Below are 25,311 nucleotides of genomic sequence, written 5' to 3'. Positions count from 1 at the left end.
CGCAGAATGGGGGGAATTGAAGGTGGGTTTTGACTATCACAGTAGCCAGGCAGCTTGGTTTAACATCAGCAAGAACCGAACGAGGCAACAAGGACCAAGCAAAGTATTTCAGAGATTAAAAGACTTTACATCATTTAGAAATGAAGGAAAAAAACATTAGGAATGCGGTCTCCTCCCATCAAGCTACTTCAAGTAAAAGTCACCAGAGTCTGATAAGAAATTATTAACTTAGAACTTAGATGTCTCCAGGGGAAGCAGGTATTAAGCGAGATGAGCCTTGATGGAGTTAATGGTGTTTTCACATAGCCAAGATCCCTAATGAAAGTGAACTCATTTACATATCCAACCACTCAGCACTAACCTGTGCCAACTAACCAGCAGTCTCCTACAAGAGGTAAAAAGGGCAGAAGCATCAAGTTTCCTTTCCACTTTCTTTTTTTTTCTCCTCCTTTCTCCCCCTAATGTCTCCCAATGAGCCACTGTGCCCATGACCTGGTCTCGGGGAGGTGACCACACGGTGCTCGGGGCCAGCTCCAGGGGACCAGCAGGTTGGTTGGAGAGCTGACAGCTAAAAGAGGCAGTTGGAACATTAGTGGAGAGCTTGGGAAGCCAAGAGGCTGTTTTCAAAAGGAAAGGGAAAAAAGGCTTTCTCATTCATAGCTGCAAGGTATTCACCTTAATGTTCAATAACAATTGCTTGCAAAACAATATTGCAAAAATTCCCTGGAGGCATCAATCAGAAGTGGCATCTCCCACTCTCACTAAGGAGGAGAGTGACAGACACAGATAGCACCGCGGGGCAGGGGCTTTTGTTCACCAGCTGAAAAACCATCCCAATCCCATTTGGGTTCCGAAATTGGGAGTGTCAGTGCCTTTGTGGGTCTGGACCCAAAGGTTTTCTGGGGCTTTCTGAAGATGTTGATGACCAGGGTCTGTTGTCAGGCAAAGTGCTTCTGAAGCCAGGTGCTCCCAGGTCCCTACGAGCACGATCTGCTGTGCCAGCCCTGCAGCTGCTAGGAGAGACCAGCGCTGCCTGCCAGGTCACTCCTGCCACCAAGGGGAGGTTTCTGATGCAGAGATGAAAACAAGTCAAGTCCCTTCCAACCCAAACCATTTGATGATTCTAAGTCACTCTTCGCAGTCTCTCCATCTGCAGGGAGAAATGTTCAACCTGACTCCACCACAGCTGCCCAGGATAATGGGAAGGGTTTTTTTTTTAGTTGGGTCTGGCTTCTTTTCTCCCTTCAAAGCACCAAGACAGCCAGGAGATGAAGAAACAGCAGCACAGGAGAGCTGAAGCTCTCCTCCCCAGCCCCTTCCCCACCTCCATGCTGGCAGCAGGCTGCAGAAACAGAGGGTCCCTTCAGCTCCCGGTTCCTCCAGGCTCGGTGTCCTCCAAGCCAAGAAGAAACAAATGAATAGCGTGCGATTTAATAGGAAAAAATAGTTTCATACAGAAAAGATCAAGCCCCAACTGGCCAGAGGAAACACCAACAAACCATGGAGCACTGCCGTAGACAGCCAGCACCAATGCTTCTTTCTGCAAGGAGAGTTTGGGCTCCCTCCCAGGACAGCAGCATCGCTTTTTGCTTGTAATAGTTTTCTCCAGCCGCGGCACTAAAGCCTGTACTTAGAGTTCTGTGCCCCTCCTGCCCCATGGTGACTACATCTGGGAGACCAAGTGTGTTGTGAAGCCAAAGACCTCATCCTGAAGTCTTTCCAGCCTCCACCTATCTTGCCAACTTCCCATCTCTGCCTGTTTTGGGTCTCTACCTCACGCTGCTCACCTCCACTATCACCATCAGCCCTCTCCCCCTTTTATTTCTCACCCCTCGTTCCGACTTGTCTCCCCAAACTTCCCTCAAGATGCGCCGCTCTATCTGCTTTCCTGCAAAATATATACAAAATAAAGTGTATTGCGCCAAAATGGGGCTTTAAATCCTTATTCCCTTCATTGTACGCATCTTAAGGCATCACTTTTACATGGTAGAACAACGTCTATGGATTTATGTGTGTCTTTAAGGTCTAATTTACGTAGAAAAAACAAGCACAGAGTGTTTCTTAGCCCCAGGGCACAGCAAATACAAGGAGAACACCTAATGAATTAAAAAAATGTTTGGATAAAAATTATATAAACTCTTACATATGCTAATAAGATGAAAGGCTATAATTACGAGCTGAATTGTGTACCGACACAAGTAGCTCTGTGCAATAAATGACAGAATTACAGTGTCCTTGAATCCAAACATCACACATTGTGAGAAAATGCTTTCCCATAAATCTAGCTCCGTAGGTTCTTTTCAACATCTCTAGAGCACAGGCGACGCTAAGGGATGCAATAACAACTTCGCAGTTGGTATAAATTTCACCTTTAAAGGGATCACCCCCTATTTAAGGGCACCTTTCTGCTTTCTAAAGAGCGCTGATAGAAGGTAATTATAAACCTTCTCTCGCATGATTTGGATCATCAGCTGGCATTCATAGGCGAGGTACATCTAAATGAGGTGTATATGTGCACGGAGAGGGATATTCTCACCAAGTTTCAATATATGAATCTTTTCATCCAACATAAATTTTTAATGCAAGAGGAATTTAATTTTGCAATACAAAGCTTGGAAGCAATAGAGTTTGGGTAAACAGCAGCCACAGGGAAACTACAACTCCACAAATATGTACTGCCAACAAAATCTATTTCCACAGCAGTTTAATTCATGAGTTACTGTCCGTTGCGCTCAAAACGTAATTCTCCACGGACGAAGAACAACGGTCAGGGCACTGCTGAGGGTGTTGCCAATTTAGACCACGATCTCTGTGCGGTGCTGCCCTGCCTCGGAAGCCTCAAGCTGCAAAATACACCCAAAAGCACTACCACCGACAGAATAGAAGCCCCTTCTTCCCTCCCGTGACCTTGGGCAGGCAGCTCTTCCCAACAGCGGGGCAAGGACGATAACTTCTCATCTCCCAGAGGAGGAATTCATTAGCATTTCTTCTGCCTCTTGCATTACGGTGATGAGACACAAAGAACCCAGATCATCAATTTATTAATGCCAACGCAAGCCTACAGAAATGCTAACCAAGCTCCAGATTTGTTCCAACGTGACACTAGTCTGAAGATTCAGGTTAGATATTAGGAGAAATTTCTTCGTTGAAAGGGCTTTCAGGCACTGGAAAAGCTACCCAGGGAAGCAGTGGAGTCACTACCCCCATAGGTGTTTAAAAGACAGGTAGATGAAGTGCTCGGAGGTGTGGAGATCTTATAGTGACCTTCCAGTACCTGAAGGAGCTACAAGAAAGCTGCGGAGGGACTGTTCACAAAGGCTTGTGGCGATAAGATGAGGGGGAATGGGTAGAAACTGGAGAGGGGCAGATTTAGACTGGACATAAGGAGGAATTTCTTCACCATGAGAGTGGTGAGGCCCTGGCCCAGGTTGCCCAGGGAAGCTGTGGCTGCCCCATCCCTGGAGGGGTTCCAGGCCAGGTTGGATGGGCCTTGGGCAGCCTGAGCCAGTGGGATGTGTCTCTGCCCATGGCAGGGGTTGGAACTGGATGATCTTTAAGGTCTCTCCAACCCAAACTATTCTATGATTCTATGGTTTAGTAGTGGAGAGGTACAGTTGGACACTGTGATCTCAAAGGTCTTTTCCAACCAAACAATTCTATGATTCTATGACCTCCTGGGAACTAACAGTTGACCGCGCTGGGATATCAATCACTGATGTTCTGCTGACACCTCAGGGCTCCAATCTCAGCTCCCCGTGCTAACACACTCAAGCCAGCCGTGCTGTCCCCTAAAGCATCTACAATCCTTGCAGGCAGGATGAAATGACAGAAAAAGAAAAATGAGGTGAAAGAAAGTCACCTAAAGATGGAAGCTGACACCGGAGCGGTGACAAGGCTGGAGCTTGGCTCCCGGGCCATCACAACAGCAATGACAGCTCCTACACTTCCACCTCCTGCCTCAGGTTAGTTTGAGACTCCACGCAATCATCACCTCATTTTAATCAATTTGAGGACATATTGTTCCCTTACAACCATAATTAGAACTCTGCTGAATATTTTTTCCACAACTGTGAACTGCAAGGTTATTTAACACCACCAAATCAATCGGCTACTTTAATGCATCACCTGGAGTTAACGGGTACCAGAAGAAAGTTATTATAGCAGAAATATGCAAAGGCTGCAGTCTTACCCACAGTCCTTTCCTACCCCCTCTTTGCCACCACGATGGAGACAGTCAGCACTTTTTTTTTGCAGATCAATACTGCACTTGAATGTGACCACCACTCCAATTATTGCCTCGATTACGGAGGCATGAGTTTGCTCCCGCACACCCACCCCTCTATTGGAAAAGCACTACGCATACGCTGCCCATTGAAACGATACCGGTGGGAAATCATTAACCCACTAATTCAAAATCAATTTAAAGTCCATTTGCCTAATGACATGAGCACTGTAAATTACCTATAAATTGTTAATTTATGAGAAAATGACATCAGAATTTTTGGTTTATTAATTGGCTTTTCCAGATGCAAGTTATTTCCAAAGCTTTATAATCCATGTCTCTTGGTGAGCAAACATTAAAACCTGCTTAATAAGATGCCTTTTATGCCAAGAAAGAGAGTAAAATGAGTAAACCCGCTCTTGTGAACACTTCAGTATAAGAGTTTATGCATTCATCCTAGCAATTAGAGTAGGAGAAGTCATGGGGAGAGGGAAAAAAAGTCCTTTGAGTGTCTGTTCACATTCTTGAGCAAAATTGGTTCCAACCACATTTGCATTTTTCAGAGGCATAAATTCCTCTGGGTGCAGAAACCATCCCCAGCCCAGGTCACCTCTCCCGTCATCCTTGTACCTCCTTGGTAAGGACTCAGCCAGGCACAGACTGAGCTAAGAACCTCCCCTCTCAGCAAATATTTGAGCGATAGAGTCGCTGGCCAAGGCATTAGCAGGGAATGATGGTTAAAGGCTGTGTCCAGGGACCAGGTTGTGATTTCTTTGCTGATATGGAAGTATTAGAGACTGACTTTTCCTAATAACTTCGGTACATCTACTTCTAGTGCAGGCACGCAGAGACCTTCTTGAGGTTATTTTCTTGTAATATCACATACTCAGGGCCACAAAAGTTAAGTATCTGGTCAACTAACTCCTATTTCAGGCTGTCTCTCCAGTTGGATCCATGTCCTTGAGCTCTCAAGCGATACCTGAATCTTCTCCCTATCCTGTGCAGCTTTTTGGGAGTTACCTGCACACCCTGTGCAGTCACCCTCAGTAATCAAGACATTTCTGTGGCCCGTGGTAACTAGGCAACAGGACATCAAATATTGATATCTACCAGTAAAAAGATAAGTGGAAGGGAAAAGAGGTTTGATTGTCCCAAAGGCACCTGGAAAACTGCTCCCGGGCAGTCACTGGGCACACATTGCAGCACATGGGTTCCTTGGTTAGAATCATAGAATAGTTTGGGTTGGAAGGGACCTTAAAGATCATCCAGTTCCAACCCCCCTGCCATGGGCAGGGACACCTCCCACTGGCTCAGGCTGCCCAAGGCCCATCCAACCTGGCCTGGAACACCTCCAGGGATGGGGCAGCCACAGCTTCCCTGGGCAACCTGGGCCAGGGCCTCACCATTCTCATCCTGAAGAAATTCCTCCTAATATCCAGTCTAAATCTGCCCCTCTCCAGTTTATACTCATTCCCCCCTCGTCCTATCCCCACAAGCCTTTGTGAACAGCCCCTCCCCAGCTTTCCTGTAGCCCCTTCAGGTACTGGAAGGTCACTCTAAGGTCTCCTCTGAGCCTTCTCTTCTCCAGGCTGAACAACCCCAACTCTCTCAGCCTGTCCACGTAGGGAAGGTGCTCCAACCCTCGGAGCATCTTTGCAGCCCTCCTCTGGACCCATTCCAACAGCTCCATCTCCTTCTTATGTTGAGGATTCCAGAACTGGACACAACATTCCAGGTGAGGTCTCCCAAGAGAGGAACAGAGGGGCAGAATCCCCTCCCTCCCTGCTGGCCACGCTGCAGCCCGGGACACAGTTGGTTTCTGGGCTGTGAGGGGAAACTGCTCCCAAACAGTCACCGGGCACACGTCACTGCAGAAGGGTTCCTTGGTTCCAGCACTCACCTTTAGCACACAGTCAGGAACAAAATCTCCACTTGTATCACGATTTTGATAGGAATAACAAAGAGAGCACAATGATTTCTGCTGCAGTCTAATGTTTGGCAAATCTTTCAGCACAGGATTCTCCAATTTCAGTACAATTTTAAGGAAAAGACAGCACAGGAGCAGTGATGGGAGCTCAGCAGAACCAGCCGGGGAGACAGCCCAGCAGCAGCGAAAGGCACTGCTCAGTAGTGCTTCAAAGCCACTTTCCACCTGGGGAGAAGGGCAAAAGCACAAGGTCTTTCCCAGAGCGAGTGTCCACCAGCAACCTGCAGATCGCCAGGCCAGGATGCTTTCAGCTCCATTTGGAGGAAGGCAAGCGAGCCCCAACGCTGGCAGCAATCCTGCACGTTCCACCCTGGCTAACACACGCAAGGCATGGGGTAAAGCAGCTCCACTATCTCTTCCTCATCTTTTCCTGATCCCAAAATCTCCCCCAACCAACACACAGACTCTCAAGAGTGCTTGTGGACACAATGAAAGCTCCTCCGCGCAGGGATCAGCCACCCCTGGGATGGAGCAGCAGCAAACACACGGAGAAAGCTCATTTTTCTGCCAAAATAGAAAGCTGCAATCTCAATCCTTCCCTCTTCCATTAATGCTCTATTTAAGTCTGTCTTTGAATCTGTCTGGATTACAAACCCTCTCCCAGACAGCCCTCCCCTCTTCTCTGCTAAATGGATGCTAAATATAAATATATATATATATATACACCAGAGAGAACTTGTTGGGAAAAAAAGGACTGGGATTTTTACATGCTTTCCCCTTTTTCATCCACACCACAAACACACAGACCTAAAGAAAGCTGCTTTGTTGTTTGCTTTCATGGCTTCCAACCAAGAGCTCATCCTGCCCCCAGTGCCACAGCTCCTGCTTCAAGAGCGCAACGCTGGGAATACCCTTCCCTGGGGAGACGCCAAAGCCCCTCTGCCACTCTCCCCTAGCAGATCCCAGCGATGCTCGGGCAGGTTGGGTGATGAAGGCAAACCTGCTGGAAGGAAAAATGCCAGACTAACGCTGGTCTTATTCCCTAATCTCCTAGTGAAACCAATCCAGTCGGAAGAACTCCTGCCTGCTGATATGCTAATACTTTAAATGAGCTTTAATCAGTGTCACTCGCCACCCGTGTCACTCGCCCCTCCCCGGGCCAGTCCTCATTGCTGTCACCCCTGCTGTGCTGCATCTGCATCCGTGCAGCCCAAACAGAGGCGATGCTGATGCTCCGGGTTTGCCCCGCTTGTGCTCTGAATATATTTATTTTGGTGTGAAATGGCAGCACCACCTGCTCTGATGATTTCACGGGTCCCATTTAAAAGTAAACACCCTTAGGGTTGGGGAAAGCAGATAAGAAAATCCAGCAGTCCTTGTGCTGGCTGCTCCTCGAGACAGCACGAGGGGAAGGCTGCGTGGGCGAAGGGATGAGAGATTAGTGAGTCAGAGCATCTTTCGCCAGTTTGCACTGCTCTGCAGCTCTCGCACACTCAGCCCAAGGTTCCATCGATACCTCTGCGGCGACAGAGCTGTAGTTAATGTCCCTGCGCAGGGCTGAGCTCTGCGGCTGCTCAGAGGCAGGGGGGCTGATCAGCCACGCTCACCTCCTTTCGCTGAACACAATTGCTCCAATTTTGTGCTGGCATTAAACGAGCATATCGTTTGTTCCAGCTCTCTGCTCGGAGGCAGTGGCTTACAGTCCTGCAGGCAAGTTATTTGCAGCAGCAGGATGATGTGACTGGCCCTCAGGAGAGCCCTGTCCCCCCGGTAACCATCATTCTCCTCCACGGCCCCTGAAGGACCCCGTCCCCAGTGACCCTCTTCAAGCCACGCACTTCTCCAATAACCCAGCCTTGTTCAGGCTGGATCAAAACATCTCTGTTCTACCCGTGCTGCCTTAAAATCAGACAACAGGTAATATTACCAAGGACAAGAGCTCCACAGTGTTCTCAGGGAAGAGATCAGTTGCCTTCAGCTCTTGTAACACCTCTGTTTTTGACCAGCACCTCCTCCTCTCTCTCTCTTTCTCTGAATTTTCTCAACACCACATCCCTCCCAGTGAGAAGGTCGCACAACCCATAGCCCGATGCAAAGGCTCTCGCGGTTGGCACCAGAGAACCTCAACACTGTCTCTTCCAAGGTACAACACGAGGCCTTGCCTGGATCTCTGGGAACATCTTCAGTTTTATGTTTATTTTCCAGTGTGATCATCAAGCAAGACAGCAAAGAGGCTCATCCCCATCCATCAGGAGCATCACTGGTTAGTAATAAGATGTATTGCCCCCTCGCAGCAAAATAACACTCCAGGCAGAGCTCCCATTTGTTATCATCTCCCTCGCTGGGACAGCTGCTCGTGTCGATGCTGTAAACACTCCATTTGGAGCAGAGACAGCAAAATTTAAGTGCTAATAAATGGGATTGCAGGCTGCCAGGCGCATGTGAAGTTAGCAGCTGGTCACCACCACCCTTCCCCAACCGGGTTCCTTGAGCAGCTCTGGTCCAGTGCTACGGAGCCCTTCAAACAGAGCGGATTGAGCAGGGCTCTGCCTGCGGAGAAGTCCCAGCTCTGTCCCACAGGTCCCATCACCCCAACACTCGGGTAACCCTGCTGGGAACTCTCACAGCACAGTGACCATCACCGAGAGGCTCCAGAAACCAGCTGCGAGGTGGGCAGGGAGGGTCATCAGAACCAGCGGGGTAAGGGGGCTTCCTCAGCTCAGCAGGAATGGGATCAGAGCAGCAACGCTAGAGGAAGAACTTATCTTCACGGATCAGGAAGGAGCTGAATCTGCTTCTCTGTAGTCAGCTGTATTATATATTTGAGGGACATGGTTTAGGGAGCGTTAGGAATAGTTGGACTCCATGACCCAGTGGGTCCCTTCCAACCTAGCGATTCTATGATTAGAAATGGCCTCAGCAGATCAGACAGCAGAAAGAAGGCTTTCTGGAGAGCATCGGTGGACTTCTTTGGTAGCACACAATGCTAGCTTGCAGGGGACAGAACTAAAGCTCAACTGGGTGTCTCTGACTTGGCGTGCCCTGTGCTTTCCGGGGTTAGAGGCATGCTCTTATCTCAGGTTTATTACATATCTCAGCCCTAAAGCAGCAAAGGGCCAGCAAACCCCAACCGCTGGCAGCAGCTGGAAGGGAACTGCACACTGGGAGAGGATTTGTCACCACACCAGGTGCCTGGACACACGCTGGGGCAGTTCAGAACCTGATTTTTCTCCCCACATAAGCTCTGCCACAGCCAGTGGAAGCCAGAGCCCAAGTAAGCAGCAGCCTGCCTGTATTCCCAGCCAGCGGCGAGAGCCCCGGCGTGCTGAGGGTCCTTCCACAGCAGTTGGCTCGGGAAGGGCAGAGCCTCTGCGGAGCAGCCTTAGATGATGCTCAAGGGCCTCCTGGCAGCATCCGTCAGTGGATTTCACCAAGGTCACAGCCTCACACAGACACAGATGTCACTTCCAGTTTTACATCGTGAAAAACAAAGTTTAAGGACAGGCAGGCAAAGCAGTAGCAAGATTTCATGATTTATCGACATTGTCATTCCAGGCATTCACAACAACCCTGGTCTACCCTTTCGTTCCCTTAGAGCAGCTCCTTTGAGAGGTACGTGGACAGCAGGGGCAGGGACAGGTCTGCTGCTCGCCCACGCCTCTGTCTGATGAGCTTGAACCCCAGGAAGCCTAAGGGACTAAAAACATTACAAATCAGCCCTCCGTCCTCTGCAGCCAGTCTGAAAAGCTGTCACCAAGAGCAGTTTACCCCAAAGAGCATGAAGTAGGAGCACCATCCAGAGCTAGATCAACAGCACTTGCGGGAAAAATAAAAAGCCAGTCTAGTTTTCACAGCATTGTCAGACCCCCAAACCATTTCAGGTCTTTGCAGGCAGCAGAGACACCGTGACAGAGGTCATAGACCAGGCCTAAAGACAGAAGTAAAGTCAAACTTGACCAAAGCAGCGCCTCACCACTATTTTCCTTTGAGCAGCCCTGCAGTTTAAGGAGTTTTTCTTGCCAGAAACTTCCTCCTCTCCAAACACAGAGCTGGAAAGAAAATCCCACAGGCAGCAGATCCTTCAGTGCTCCTGGGCTGTGTCTCATTAAGAAAACAATTACAAGCCCAGGTGACACTCAAGGAGATGAACTGCCACTGCTCACCGTCTACTGACCAAACCACCATCACACACAAACTCCTTGAAGCAAAGCAGTAGCAAACTCATCACGCTCTTGAATGCCACCAAGGGACAACTCCTGGTTCCATCTCTTCCCATCGCACGGAGCTGTGCTGACGGGCAACACTCAATGCTGAGACAATAACTTTGTCCGTGGCTCAGTCAGTTATGGTCAATCAGCTCATGCACTTACTGCCTCACCAGCTCATCTCATTTTTCCAACTCCTTTGCTAGTCTGCAAAAAAGCCTGGGGAAGCTCTGGCTCTCACGTCTTGGGAAAGGCTCCTCAGAGCCTGCATAAACCAGTGGGTTTGGGAATGGTTTGAAGAAAGAACACCCAAGTCCCTATTGCCTCTTGACCCAACACAATACAGACCAAGGAAGCTTGGTGGGCCAAGAGAGGCCACCAAGAAGAAAGGTTTAAACATCCCAGTGCAGACATGTGACTTTGAACCTCTCACTCAGCACCTAGGGATTCGATTGAAAAGGTCATTAGAGTTTAAGAAAAGAAAAAGCACCTCCACGCAGCTGTTTTCAAAGCTCCCCCCTAAGATTTCCCTACTCCAGGCTGTAAAGCGCCACGTCTGCGCATGGACTCCCTGCGTTCGGTCTGGTTATGGAAATAATCCCACATCACTTTGTGTAGGACTTCTTCCTCACCCACCACTCACCGCTTGCAGTGTTCCCACAGGGCTGCAGAGCTCCTGGGTGATGGGGAAGTGGTGCCCACACCGGCACACCTGCGGCTCAGAGCAGCCGAGCCCAGAACACAAGCTAACAAGCATTAAAGCAAAGCAATCACAAGAGGGCAAGAACTGCTTGCCTTCCTGCCAAAACCATCCGAGCCACAAATGCTCTCAGTGCCACATTGCAGCTCGTCCCATCAGCAATGGGATGTCCTCACATCTTCCCCTGGAAGAGGGGCTGTGACACAGCCTCCCTGACCACACGCTCTCAGGTCAGCTCCCCCAAACAGCACCACAACCCTTCCTTTCAGACATATCCCCTCTTTGTTAGTCCACAATGAGTTACTCATACCTGCTCCGTGTCCTTACTGCTGTTTCACAGCCTCCTTTTTCACAAGCAGAACCTTTCATGGTTAAGGTGGAGGACATCTCTGCTGCACGCCTAAACCACAATCTAACGATACCTCCTCTGCTTCCCATCACCAGGGGCTGTTTTCAGCCCAGTTTCAGCTGCTGCCTTTCAGCCCAGCTGCAGCTGTGCTTCATCACTGGCAGATTGATGCATCCTCCAGACCGAGAGGTGAGGAGCCCCACCTGGCAAAGGGCCTTTTCTGCTTCAAACCCAGGTTTGAACCTCAAAACTCTGACAACCTTGCTCATCTCGGCCCAATGCGCTTCAAGATCTATTCCTGTCCAGGCTCTTTCGCTGCTTTTCTCCCTGCAAAGACACCTGCCAAGGTGCTGCCAGGCTCCCTGGCCCTTCCTCCTGCTTGTTGCACACTGGAGTCCGAAACTTGTTTTCAAGCTGGAGCTATAAACTTGCTCTAACTTGTGAGGAAAAAAAAACCCAAACAACAAGAAATAAGCATTGTGGGCCAACGCTCAGGCAGACATGAATCACAAACCTTCAAAGTTCCCGCTGCTTTAGCCTTCCTCACTTCAGCTGCTGCGCTGGCTTCCAGCAAAGCCTGGCACCTTGCCTGGCATCTTCTCTCCTCGTCATCTCCTTGCCATCCTCACCATCTTTTCTCTCCCTCCTTGCCATCCCCTCTCACTCCCTCCTCACCATCTTCCCTCTCTCTCCTCACCTTCCCTCTCTCTCCTCACCATCCCCTCTCCCTCCTCACCATCCCCTCTCCCTCCTCACCATCCCCTCTCTCTCCTCACCATCCTCTCTCTCCTCACCATCCTCTCTCCCATCTCGCCATCCTCTCTCTCCTCACCTTCCCCCTCTCCTCTCCATCCCCCCTCCACCCTCTCCCTCCTCACCATCCTCACATCCCCTCTCCTTGCCTTCTTCTCCCCTCGCCGCCTTCTCTCCTCACCCTCCGCACATCCTCAGGCCTTGAGGAGCACATAATAGCTGAATAAACACAGCCACGAGGATAAAAATAGAGCATCCCGCAGGCACAGCTCCCACGGGGCTGCAGCGCTGCGTTCAGCGCCTGAGGAGCCACTAAGATGTGTCATCTGCAGGGTGACAAATTACCAGCGATGGGAAGGGAGCGAGGCCTCCTCTCTGCCTGACCTTTGTGTCAATCAGCTGAGGGAGAAGACTGTTCCTAAGCTGCTCGGAGATGGATAATGAGCCATGTGGGCTGCACAGCAACCAGCCAAACCCCAGCGCCGTGTAGCAGGGAATCGGAGAATAGTTTGGGTTGGAAGGGACCTTAAAATCATCCAGTTCCAACCCCTCTGCCACAGGCAGGCACACCTCCCACTGGCTCAGGCTGCCCAAGGCCCATCCAACCTGGCCTGGAACACCTCCAGGGATGGGGCAGCCACAGCTTCCCTGGGCAACCTGGGCCAGGATCTCACCACTCTCATGGTGAAGAAATTCCTCCTAATGTCCAGTCTAAATCTGCCCCTCCGCAGTTTATAGCCATTGCTCCAGCCCCGGGTATGGGGTAGGAGGCTTGGGGAGTGCGGAGGAGGAGGGGGAAACACACCAAGGAGCAAAGCCCACCCGTTGTGCCTGCTTTCGCAGCAAGGGGATGAATTCATAGCCAAACTCAACCTCTTTCCAGCCTTGCTTGGTCATTTCTTAACAGCAGCCTTGAGCATGAGCTCCCCCCCTACCTGCAGACCCCAAATTCTTATTAAAGGGACAACATTCCTCCTTCCTGTGGACACTGCGCGTTTTCCTTCTTCATCAAACTGCGCCCCTGAGGTTTCCTCGTATTTCTTATTTCACCAGCAATTTCAGCCTCATCTGTAAAAGAGAGGGCTCAAAAAATGTGGGTGTTTTTTGGTGTCCTGTGTTGTCAGCACATGTCCTTTCCAGCAGGGTTGTCCCCGGGCGCAGCAGAAGCTCACCCAAACGAGAGGGTGCGAGGAGCAAACCTTGCTCAGCCCAGCTGTAAAGACAGATAAATGCCTGAGTTCTCGTCCTACCCTGCTGCCTTCTCCGTGCGTGGGTCCAGCGTGGTCCTGGGAGGTGCAGAGTAGCTCTTTGCCACTGTAGCACAGGACACAGACAAATCCTTGACCTGAAGTTCACGCCAGGCATCACGCGTTTTGAGAAACTGTGGCGCGGAAGGAGCCGGCAGATGAATCCCCTCCTCGGGGGTCAGAACAAGGGTTAAATCTTCACGCACTGCCCGTAGCGCAGCGTTGAGTGGAGGAGGAAAAGGCCTCCACAAAACTTGGGTAAAGCCTCTCTCCTCAGGCTTTTCCAGCCTGTCAGCTTTCCTGGATGTGTTAAATTGGCTTCAAGGGGCCAAATTTCAGCAGCAGGAGCCGTGCATGGCGGGAGCCGCTATTGTGACCTCATCCCCACCGCATCACTTCAACACACACAGCGCATCAGCGCCACTCGCGCCGGCGCGACGCTTCCACAGCGATGAGTGAAGGGTCCAAAGGTGCGAATGTCAAAATTTTTTTATTTACAACAGTCTCCAAAAATCAAGAAACACTGAAAATAGTGAGGGTAGGAGACGACTTACAAAAGTAACACGCGGACGTTACATCAGGGATTGTGCTACATCACTCTGAGAACCGACACTCTAAGGTCTGCACATGACGCGGTAAAAGAGCAGTGCCCTCCCTCCTTGGCGCGCTCGCGGCTCTTCTCCCCTTGGCTTTTGAACCTTCCTCCCTGCCCTTTTGTTCTCTTCTGTGTCCTCCTGCAAACCTTCCAGCTCCTCTGCTTGTTGCTCTGGGCTTGGCCATCACTCTCCCATCTCCGCCAGCGACTGCCCCAAGGACGCGGGCGGAGGGAAGGAAGCCAAACTACATCCTCAGGATGGAAACCAGCCTGGAAAGACTTTCAGCTCTGGGACCTTGAGTTCTAAGCCATGCAGAGGAGGCAGCCAAGGGCTTGGAAAAAGCATAACCTACGGCTTGCAGGCTTTCTGGGGTGAGGAGTGATTTCGGAAGAAATAACCAAGAGACTGCGAGGTTGTCCTGCCTGGCTGCAAATCAGTCAGCACAGCTTCCTCGGTGGAGGGTGTGGGAGGATTTATAGATGTCACAGGGTTAAACAAAAAGCCTTTTTTAACCTTCCAGGAGGGCAAGCTGCTCTGGTAAGAATATTCAGTGCAGGACAAGCTAAAAGAATTAGATGCCATGACATAAAGCGACCTCCCAGTTTGCTCCAGCAGAGACAAAGCCAATGGTCTCTGGAGACCATTGCATCCCGATTAGTGTAGTAATGGCCCCAGTAACTCTGGAAGCGTGCCATGTGTCTCCTTGGGGAGATTCTCCATTCTATCTTATGGATAGTTTCAGATCCAGCAGGGATTGAGAAACCCAGTTCAGCCACTGATCCCCCATCAGCACCTGCAGCCTCTGAAACCGCCGAGGTTGGTACCAAACCTGTACAGACCCTGCGTGACCCCCAGCACCCCAAGAGGCACCACAAGATAAGAAACAGAGCGAGGAGACCTGGGTCTATTCCTTCCTCTGATGCTGACCTTTGTAAATCACGTCAGCTCTGTTCCTCCTCGCTCCAAAGCTGGTTTTGCTAGGGCTGTTGTGAGCAGACGCTCTGGCCCCGAGTGCCCCAAGCCTCAAACTCCCTCGGCAGCTCCGCTGAAGGCAAAGAGCAGCACCCCCAGCTCCGTGTGAGGGACACGGTCCCCCAAGACTGCAGAGCAGTGCCCTTCTGCAACTGCTCCAGGCTGGCACGGAGAGAGCTTCTGGTCAGGACATGACCTACTCTGGTTTGTAGGAGACCGCACAGACCCCCATCCTGAAACACCAGCATTAACTTTTCAGAATGTAACCCTCAGAAGAGGATTTCCTGGAAATAAAGGAGTGGGCAGTTAACAGCACTATTCCATCCGTTTCTTTTAATTGCAGCAAGATTGTTTTGAAATGGAAAATGGGAGCATCTTCTTCCAAGTAAGGCTGCTCTGCTGCATTCTGTTTAAAACATCAAAACTGACAGCTTCGTATGAAGCATTTTAACTCCTCACCTTCCTCTGCCTGAGAAATCCTCCCTGAGACAACCTCCAGCCCCTTTTAGTCCAGAGTTTGTGAGCACCTTAGGCAGAGCAGCTACCACGGAGAAGGCTGAACCTTGCTCAGCAAGATGACAGAGCCCAAGAGATGGTCTGGGAAACAAAGGAGTCATCAGAGAAAGAAGGTAGGCAGAGCTGTGGGAGGAATTAATTTAGGGTGAGCATCTGCTCCCAGAACTGCTCCAGACAGGTGAGGCCTCGCTTTTTATTGCTATGAGCATCTGCCTCAGAGCACTGATTCCCAGCAGGGCTGTCAGCCCCACCTTCGCATTTGCTCAAATAAACCCATTCGTTTTCTTACCTCTATAATTTTATGAGTATTTTCTAACCCCAAGGAGGACGCTGCCTACACGGAGATGGATGTGCACACCTGCTACTGATTTATGGTCTTCACAGAGACTTGGGGAGATGAGGGTGCTGTAAGCATTCTGGGGAAGGTTGGGCCCCACCTCCAAGCCTCTTTTACTCCACAGCACATGGAGATAACACTGACCACCCTGATCACAGGGCTGCGCAGAGCAAAATGGTGTTGGGGCCAATGTCTGCTTAGATCTTAAGACAAACGTCATGACTATGTTTAATCAAGTTTTCCGCTTACCAACATCCAGTGGGTCCTCGCAGTGAAAAGCATCACATAGGAGCATCCCCTGGCTCTTCTGCCATTCAGCTACAACCCAGAGTAAGTTCCTCCTCCTCTCCTTGCCTCAGTTTCCTTGCTGGAGGGGCACAACCGCCTCAATATGCCTTCGTATTCACAACACATCTGCTGCAGCTCTGCCCTTCTCTCGGTCTCTCATTTTCCTTTCTGAATCACTCCAGCTATTCCTCTCCCAGCACCACCTCGGGCAAACGAGGGCAAGGTGATGCCCTGCTCCTGCTAATGCCGGCCAGCCCTTGAGTGCTGAGTGAGCCCGGGCTGGCCAGAGAGGAGGAGGGAAAATTATAGCTTGTCCTTTTCCATACCTGCTCCAGAAAACAGGACAGATCCTGTCAGGTGTCAAAACTCTGTTATTTTTGTCTGTAGATCAGACAGTGCTAGATCAGACCCAAGAAACATAAAAGGTTTTCCACTACTTTGAAATTAATCTTTGCCTTCCAAGAACGGCTGAATGAAACATCATTCATGGTCCCAGCGTGATGTGTCCAGAATCACTCTGGAGGTGGGAGGCTTACACAGCCTCTTTATAGTGAGTACAAACGTAGGACACCAGGGGCTTAAATGAGCTTTAAACTTTATGGGGTTCAAAGCACATCTATGACTTGTCTTAAAGACCTTTCAAGATTTCTTCATGCTTATAGAGGGAGGAACTTCCTCTAAGGGTGCACTCAGCACCTTCTTCTCTTGTCTGGTGACCTGGAAATATCCATCAGCTTTAATCGCCCCAGGGAGTTTGAAGAATTAGCTAAATTCAGGTCAAGCCACCAGCCAGAGCATCCTTGGCAGCAGCACTAGGGCTACCTCGCTCTCCCTGCGAGAGTTGGGCTTTGGCCAACTTTCTCCCTATATAACCTCACGACACCTTTGTAGTGCTCCGGAGTGGCCTGCCCCTTCTTCCAAAGGTCACAAAGTCTTTTCCTGAGTTCCAGCCACAGCTCTTTGTTCAGTCAGGCTGGTCATCTTCCCTGCTGGGCTCTGTTCTGCTCATGCACCGACCTCCCTCACTGCCTGCAGCAGGATTGCCCTGATTTCCCCCGGCATCAACAAGAGTCCTGTCCTGGCGCTCCTCTCTTTTCACCTTGAGGAACCTACTCTAGGAACAAACTTGATCCAGTTTCACAGAGATGACAGGATGTGGAGGTGTAAGACTGCCAGGGATCCGAGCAGGGATACACTGAGCCAAGCAGTGTCTCAGCAGGCCCCAGAACACGGGATGAGCTTCCTGGAATTTCCTTCTTACAAAGAGGGTCAATCCAGGCAGAGAACACAAAGTCTCCAGGGGTCATGGTTCCTGCAAACACACGGAGTCAGGCTGCTTTCTGGCCATCCCCCCTCTATCGGCACCCCTGTAAATACCATTTAATTCATCTCCCAGTGGGTCCAACCCCTCCCGTTCCGCTGAGGACCAGATGTGCCGCATATCAATGCACACACTTAGCTATTTCAATTTTAAAAATATGATAGAATCAGCGATGCTTAAAATGTACTTGTTAACGGCACCAGTTTGTGATTCCATATCACTTTAATATCTGCTTGGAGCAGGCAGCAGCCACAGGCTGAAGCTCCATCACCTCTACGTCCCCACAGCAGAGGGTGTCTCTAAAGTGCCACAAAGAACGCAGCACTGTTTTCTCGTGCGTGCCACCGGGCACGGGTGCGGTCTGGCTGCAGCAGTCGGCTCATCCTCAGGTTAAGAGCGGACTGCCATGACCAAAAGGCTCTGCAGGACCCTCAATGCTGTTTTATCTCCAGCATGAAGAGCGGAGGCAGTGACCGGTGAGGCCACACACCGAGCAGGCGGTGGGACCGGCAATGGATACTGCCTTGGCCTCACTACTGCAACGAGTGAGAGGAGGACAGACTGATGGCACCGATTGCGTTGGCTGATCATAGACCCAAAAGATCCCTGGGAAAGGTGTGCTGTCCTTTCAGAAAGAAGGGGAAAGCCATCCTGACGGCCTCCGTAAATGATGAAAGCAGCTCACTGCCAGTGGTGCCACCCAACAGCTGTAGTTTAGATCCCACAATGACACCCAAAAGAGCTCGTGCACAGCTCGCTCGCTGCCGGTCTAGCTTGGGCACAGGGCATGGCTGAGTGGTTACGACAACGCCGTTTTCCAGGCCTTTGTGACAGCTCACTGCCATTTTCGAAGGCTCAGGCAGTGAGGTACAGGCTTGGCGTGGGGGTAGGCCATCAACTCAAGAGCCATTGTTGTAATGCTGACCCTGATCAAGGGAAGGGGAGGGACAGAGAGAAGCGGTTTGAAAGGGATCAGATGGCCTTCCCTACTTCTCCCCTTTTAGCTTCGCGGTTCCAGAAAGCTCTGATCGTTCAGGTGGGGAAAAAAAAAATGAAAAAAAGAAAAAATAAAAAGAAAAGCAGAAATAAAATTGAGAGAAGGAGACCTCCTCCCCACTACTCACGGGCTGAGGTATTCCCTGGGCAGCCCTCACTGTCCGTCATCCATCCATCACTACTGAAATAAATACAAGTTTAGAGCAAAACCCATTAGAAAATAAAGTGCATCTGGAGTTGAAAAACTTCTGGAAAAAGGGGATTTTTTTCCTCTTTTTTTTTCTTACAAAAAATATCCTTTAAAAAAAAAAAGAAAAAAGAAAGGGAGCAAGAGGACAGAGCGTGTGGCTCTTGGCATAGGGTTTACAGGGCTGTCCCGTTAGGCAGAGGGATCTTAAATCCGCTCTTCAGCAGGGCGAGGCAGATGCAGAGACCCAGCAGGCCAGCGAGAAGCACCCCCAGCGCAGCCTTGAGGCAAGAAGTCCTGCTGCGGATGAAGGTGCCAGGGCCCATGATGCTCAGCAGGGCTGTGCTCACAGTTAACGTGTACAGGATGGAGACTCCCGTGTTGAGGGCCACGATCTTCCCAAACTTGGCGAAAGGGGCAATGATGCAGAAGAACAGCGGGACGGTGGCGATCACTGTGGTGACGGCGCTCGAGACAATTGCAACACCCACGTGACGGACTGCTTCAATCGTTCTCCACTGGCGGCACGCGGTGGGGTCCTGGCGGAAGGGACAGCAGTGTTAAGGAGGAGTGGGGACACGCACACGAAGCTGCACTAATATTTTAGCCTTTGAGAGAGCGGCTTGGCTCGTATGGTCCTGGTCCAGGATAGAGTGTAGATTGGACAGTTTGTGCAGTCTCTGAGCACGCTGGCAAAGCAGCCATGAGGTTAAAAGCCAGCAGAGACAAAGTCGATGGGTTTTGTGACTCCTTTCAGCCCCATCAGACTTCTGGGCCCACACAACAGAGGCACCGTGTGCAGACACCATATTTGGGATCGGAGATCTCCAGGTTTTTGTGGTCTCCTTCTTCCCAAAGAGGAAAAAGATGTTAACACGGCTGGAAAAGACTTGGAGGCCCAGCACAGCAAAGCAAAACAATTTGCAGAGGTTACAGAACGCACGTAAGGCCGTTCCAGCACAAGAGAGTCTTCACTGGCTATGAAAGGGGGTTGCTTTGGACACAGCTGTGGCCAAAAAGAAAGGACAACCATGTGAGTTGGACCCTCAGCTGTAGTTATGGATAAGTTATGGATCTCAGGTACACCGTGATGGTGGCAAGATGCATCCCCTCCTTGCCCATCACGCCTTAGGTCCTGCATCACAGCCGTGCGGCACAGAGGGCATGAGGGGAATGGATGCAAGGCTAGAAGAAGAAAAGAGCTCACCTCCGCCTGGTGTAGCGGCAAGTTTTCCCCTGCCAGCAGGTAGCCCTCCACCAAATGCACGCAGTAATCGACAGAGGAGCCAACGAGGATGGAGAGAGAAATGGCTTCCACAGCTCCCATTTCCCAGCCAGACCAGTACATGATGGTCACCACCAAGCAGACCACTCCTGCACGAAGAAGGTCACATTAGGTGAATTTAAAGGACCATGGGACTGCTGCTCAGGCCTACTGACACCAGTCAGTCACTGCGGACGCTGCGGTCATAGCCTGCAGGTCTGCTAGGCAGTCTGAATCTTGTATACACTCCATCCTGCCCACAGAGGCAAACACTTCTCCACCTTCCATCGGCCACTGGGACCACTCAATCAAGTAATCAGACCTGCTGGGGACGGCGAAGCATGTAATTGAGTGTTAGGCAAGCTGACAGACTGATGCCAATCTAGACTAATGCCTGCTATGTGATCCAAGCCCAGGCAAGTGTACGTGTGCGCACACGTCCTACAGGAAAGCAGGCCCTTTGTTTCGCCTGCTGGAGTTACACACAGGCTGAGCACGTGCACAGGTTTGTCTTGAAGGCAAGAGTGATGTTTGTGAGCCATGTGTGGGAGACTTAAGTGGTTTTAAAATGATAGATTTGATTTTTAAACTGAGAAGTTTAGCAACACTCTTAGTTTCCGGTATTCTCAAATCACCAGCCAGGAAGAGGCAACTATTTACAAATTTCTTTCAAATGCTATCAAAAAGACTAAAGTATTCAGCTTTTAAAATCTCCTAATGCTTGGAAAGTGCAACCATGGTGCAGATCCTTGGGAAGTAGTACAATCGTTATTCAGAGCATGTGGGACCTTAATCACATTATTATACATAACAGGCAGGGATGGCATTTGTGTAGCTAAACCCCTTATTTAAACAAATAAAAGGGATTGTGTAGATAAAACACACTGGGAATTAGACACACAAATCTACTTTCCCAATGAGGTGCCTATGCATTTGTGGAGAGTTTCTCTCATTTACCTGGGTATAGCAGGACTGCCTCCTGGTAAGCCAAAAGGGTTTACACAGGGTAAAAGCAATTCAGTTCAAATCACCAGAGACATGGCAGTGCCACAACCCACCAATTTCAGTGAAAAACAAAGCTTGACACAGTGCAATTGATGTTTTTACCTAAAATGCTGAGCAGCACTGGCAGCAGGAGGAGGATGTGAGTGGTGAACACCGCCACAGCAGCCACACAAATAACCAGCGAGAGGACGAGACCGTACAGGGCACTCTGCACTCCTAGAAGAGAAGAGCCAGCTGATTCGACTCCTAGGATGTGACAGCTGGGATGAGAAAGGCACTGTGTCCTGCTGGCAACAAAGCAGCAACAACACCAGGAGACGAAGGGGAGGGTGAAAGTGGAGAGCGGGTGATCAACTTCTTGCCTCTCCCATCAGCAGAGCAGAAGCACATCCCTTCTCTATTTCCCTAAGCTCTGCCTAGGATTTTGACAGTATACGCACTTGGGACAGAAATATATGGGGCAGAAAAAGGCTTTAGGACTTTGCACAGCAATGGTGAGGAACTGAAGATATGACACACGCCCATCAGATGGGACAGAGTGTGCTGCGAAGATGTATCAGAGAGCGGGGGCTCCTCAGGGAGAGGGACATGGCAGTCACTTGCCTATAATCTCCATGAAGATCTGCTTCCAGTGCTCACAGGTCTGGAAACCATGCCGGAGAGCTGAGCCCTCTGGGAAGAGCTGGAGCTGCTGCTGCAGGAATGTTTCCCATTTCAGGTAGTCAGCGTAAGTTTGGAAGGAAGATTTCCCTTTGTAGGTTGTCTGTAAGAAGACGAACGTGTTATTCTCATGTTGTGCTGTTGGGACAGGGTATGCCCGGCACGGGAAGAGGGAGAAGAGGCCAGCTGGAATTGCAGCACCAGGGAGAACTGGCAGTGGCAGATGGACAAACCTGCCACCGGGCTCTTTGCCTGAGCTCTTACGGTAAGCGCAAACTGTGGCATAAGCAGCCACTTCCAGCAACTTGTGAGTGCAGACATCTGTCTGCAATGAGGCACAAACACTAGTGAACAATAAACTATGGCTGCAAATGGAGGTGGACAGTGCAGAAAGAGTGGAACTAAGCCCCAGAAGTCACAAAAATAAACTGGCACAAGGGTAGCTAGAAATGCCATGCGCTCACCGATTCAAATGCCATGGAGATCCACTGCACCTTCCCATCCTTCACCCCCACTGCCCCATGAGAGAGTTGTCCGGGCAGCAGGTTTGGTTCAGGAATGTTCTTGCACTCAGGGTGCAACATCTGTAGAAAGGAGGAGATGCTGTATCCTACAGGGAAAGAAAGAGCAAAGGATGGAGGACAGGACATGGAAAGGAAGCACATTAGAGCAAGGGAGAGCTGCAGAACAGGAGTCTGATCTTCCTGTCCCACTTGCTGTGTATTTCTCATCCTCAAAACGGTTGGCACAGCATGTGGAAGCAGGAGCTGAACGGTCTATGTTGCTGTGCCTTAAGCCAGGTGGAAGCAGGCAGAGCTGTGCTGCAGCCAGGTCAGGAATGCTGACCACTGAGCAACACCCCTCTTCCCTGCACTGCCTGCGTTTATAGTGACTGGTTGCTTCCTTTCCTTTCCCTGCTTCATCAGGCTGGGATCTGAAAGTTTAAAAGCCCTTAGGAGCCCTACTACTCCTCAGACTGGAGTGTTAGAACCCGTTTCCACCCAGGGACCCAGGGTATCCCCAAGGACTCGGTGGCTGGCGTTAGTCCTACCTACCAGAAGGCAGGCACTGAGCTCCTCCTGGCTTCACCAGCTCAGTGTTGCTGGCGATGGCTTTGCAGAGGCGGCACAGGTTGCCAATCTCTTTGAAGAGGTCGAAGCTGTCATCATAGATAACGCTGCCCTTTCACAAGGAGACACAACAACAAGAGCACCACACATGAGGCACACACACAGCAACCGGCACAAGAAGGCAGAAGCTGAATCCTCTCCTGGCTACTACATTATACCAACCAGAGCTTCTACAGTGGAAAAAAACCCACCAGGCATCTTTGTCTCACCAGAAAATCCAGGAAGAAGCTATGTAAAGAAATTAAATAACTAAAAATCAGGCAGTAAGACAGAAACACTGATAAACTGTTTTCAATTCTGGGCCCCTCACTACAAGAAGGATGTTGAGGCTCTGGAGTGTGTCCAGAGAAGAGCAACAAAGCTGGTGAGGGGCTGGAGAACGTCTGACGAGGAGGGACTGAGGGACCTGGGGGTGTTTAGCCTGGAGAAGAGGAGGCTGAGGGGAGACCTTATTGCTCTCTACAACTACCTGAAAGGAGGTTGTGGAGAGGAGGGAGCTGGGCTCTTCTCCCAAGGGACAGGGGACAGGACAAGGGGGAATGGCCTCAAGCTGTGCCAGGGGAGGGTCAGACTGGACATCAGGAAAAAATTATTCATCGGGCACTGGAACAGCTGCCCAGGGAGGGGGTGAAGTCACCATCCCTGGAGGGGTTTAGAAGATGGGTAGATGAGGTGCTCAGGGACATGGTTTAGTGGCAGGTAGGAATGGTTGGACTCGATGATCCAAGAGGTCTTTTCCAAAGTGGTGATTCTATGATTCTATGATTCTAAACACACAGCCACCGTGCCACGTCCAAATCCACTAGGGTCTGCCCAAGGAGCAGCTCTGAATCCCTAGCAGCGCCCAGCATGATACTCCGGCTTTCTGCCCAGTCCCTGAGTGCATTTCACACTACTCCCTCCAAAGGAAACAGGAAAAGGCTGATTCTGCACAGTGCCCCTACTCAGAAGGCAGGAAGGATGCAGAAAGCTGAAGTGCATCTGCCAAGTGGCCAGAGCTGAGAGCAGTTCCGCTGGGGAAAGGCTGTGACCGCCTCAAGGTATCACATCTGGGAGATAAGCTGTTCCTGGAAAAGTCACATTTAGTAACCTTTCCCTTGAGTAACTGATTTGTACTTTTTCATGTTAATATCTCATATCAAGAAAAATAATTACAGAAAAATATCAGTTTCCTGGATCTTGAATTTGTAATGAGATTTTCATACTGAGCTCAAGAAGGGTTTGCTTATAAAATCTTCAGGAAAGCCAGATTTAGACTCAAAATTAGAAGGTGAGATATTGCACACAGAAAGGGATTTTCTGAAAAGTCAGACGTGATTTCAGTAAGGGCTTCCTGAACTCCATTATTTGTGAATTTGCTAAAACAGAAATGTACTTTGGGCTCATTGCACTGCTATCATCTCTGCTAGGCCATCTTTTGAGGCTGCTGGGCCATGCTGCCTGGCCTCTGAGGATTAACTAAACACCACCCTGGGAGACTTCCCATCCCTCATCAGCCTCGAGAGGTCCAGCATTCCAGAATGTGTGTACCATGTCTCCGATGACGTGGTTGTCCGGGCGCCTCGTGCGATTAATACCTCTGATCCCAAACACCACAAACACCATGGCTCCTGTGTCTACCAGCGGCCGCACCGCTGGCTTCCCGCAGCCCGTGTTCATGCAAGGATTAAATCCAGAAGTGGCTGACAGCTTTGCTTTGGGTGTTGCTGTCAAATACAGAAGAAAGGTTGATTACAGAAGCTGGCAAAAAAAAAAAGGTCTGACTCTCTGGCCCAGACATAGCTGAAAAAGTCCTCACCAGCTTACCTTTCTCACTGGGAACATAAAGGATGCCTTTGGTGGGTCCGTCTGGGCTGGAGCTGAGAAGACAGCCAGGAGGTGCTACACACACTCGGCCATGGTAAGGGGGCTTGTGCGACTGGGCAAAATACAGTTTCCTGCGCAGCAAAGAAAGTTTGTTATGGGGGACCAGAAGTAGTTAAGATGTGTCCAAAGCGTTATGCGGAAACAGACATTCTCAGGGACAGAAAGAAGGGAGAAAGTGAGCAACTCCAGACCTGGAGCCCTAGCCATTGCATATTTAGCGTTGCCTGGTCAGCCAGGTAAGGGCAAGACCAACATCAGCAATGTCTTTTTGCCACTCAGTCACAGCCCTGCACCTGTCAAGCCTTTGGCGCACTGAAAATGTTGTGGGTCTGCAGAATAACTTTGCAAAGATGGGGGACATTTGCAGCAAAACAAGTCCTAGGGCCATGGATGTCACTAACTGAGGGCAGGACTGGCACTGGACATTGAGCATCCTGTATCAGCCATTCGTCTGTGCTGAGTTTGCTGCCTCGCCCCGCACGGAGTTTGGAAAGTTACCGTGTTCGCTGCTGCTCCTTGGAGGCCACGTAGAAACTGAAGTCGAACTTCCAGCCTCTCTTGGTGTCACAGGACAAGGTGGTCATCATCCACTTCCTGGGGCTCGTCTGCTTAAGCAGCCCTACTGTGGACACACAAGCTGTCAGCTTCCTGGTGAAGTTACCGAAAGGCACTCTATACACCTAAGCAATGGATTAATGAAAACAGACACTTAACTCCACAGGGTTGCAGCCTCTTGCACATTAGCATCACACACTCCCCCTCCTCCCTGA

The 25,311-nt window shown here is 50.3% G+C and overlaps 1 protein-coding gene across 7 annotated transcripts in view; it reads right to left on the bottom strand.

The window, feature by feature from the left end:
• Positions 1 to 13,862: 13,862 nt before the first annotated feature.
• Positions 13,863 to 25,311, bottom strand: part of DISP3 (dispatched RND transporter family member 3) — a 103,685-nt gene continuing 92,236 nt past the window's right edge. For 6 of the 7 annotated variants that reach the window (XM_054085600.1, XM_054085598.1, XM_054085602.1 and 3 more), the window contains exons 13-20: positions 25,040 to 25,221; positions 24,482 to 24,612; positions 24,206 to 24,381; positions 22,601 to 22,727; positions 22,010 to 22,155; positions 21,489 to 21,648; positions 20,988 to 21,101; positions 19,311 to 19,990 (exon numbers count right to left, since the gene is read on the bottom strand). In XM_054085600.1, coding sequence (XP_053941575.1) covers positions 19,326 to 19,990; positions 20,988 to 21,101; positions 21,489 to 21,648; positions 22,010 to 22,155; positions 22,601 to 22,727; positions 24,206 to 24,381; positions 24,482 to 24,612; positions 25,040 to 25,221 — 1,701 coding nt within the window. In that variant the 3' untranslated portion in view covers positions 19,311 to 19,325. Of the gene's footprint in view, positions 17,425 to 18,557; positions 19,156 to 19,310; positions 19,991 to 20,987; positions 21,102 to 21,488; positions 21,649 to 22,009; positions 22,156 to 22,600; positions 22,728 to 24,205; positions 24,382 to 24,481; positions 24,613 to 25,039; positions 25,222 to 25,311 lie in introns of those variants that run through there. The other variant, XM_054085606.1, reaches the window with a different exon arrangement.

This window comes from Cuculus canorus, chromosome 21 (genome assembly GCF_017976375.1).
Source record: "Cuculus canorus isolate bCucCan1 chromosome 21, bCucCan1.pri, whole genome shotgun sequence".
Lineage (NCBI taxonomy): Eukaryota > Metazoa > Chordata > Aves > Cuculiformes > Cuculidae > Cuculus > Cuculus canorus.
The sequence above is the reverse complement of the archived record's forward strand: the minus strand, read 5'-3'. Positions and strand labels throughout refer to the sequence as shown.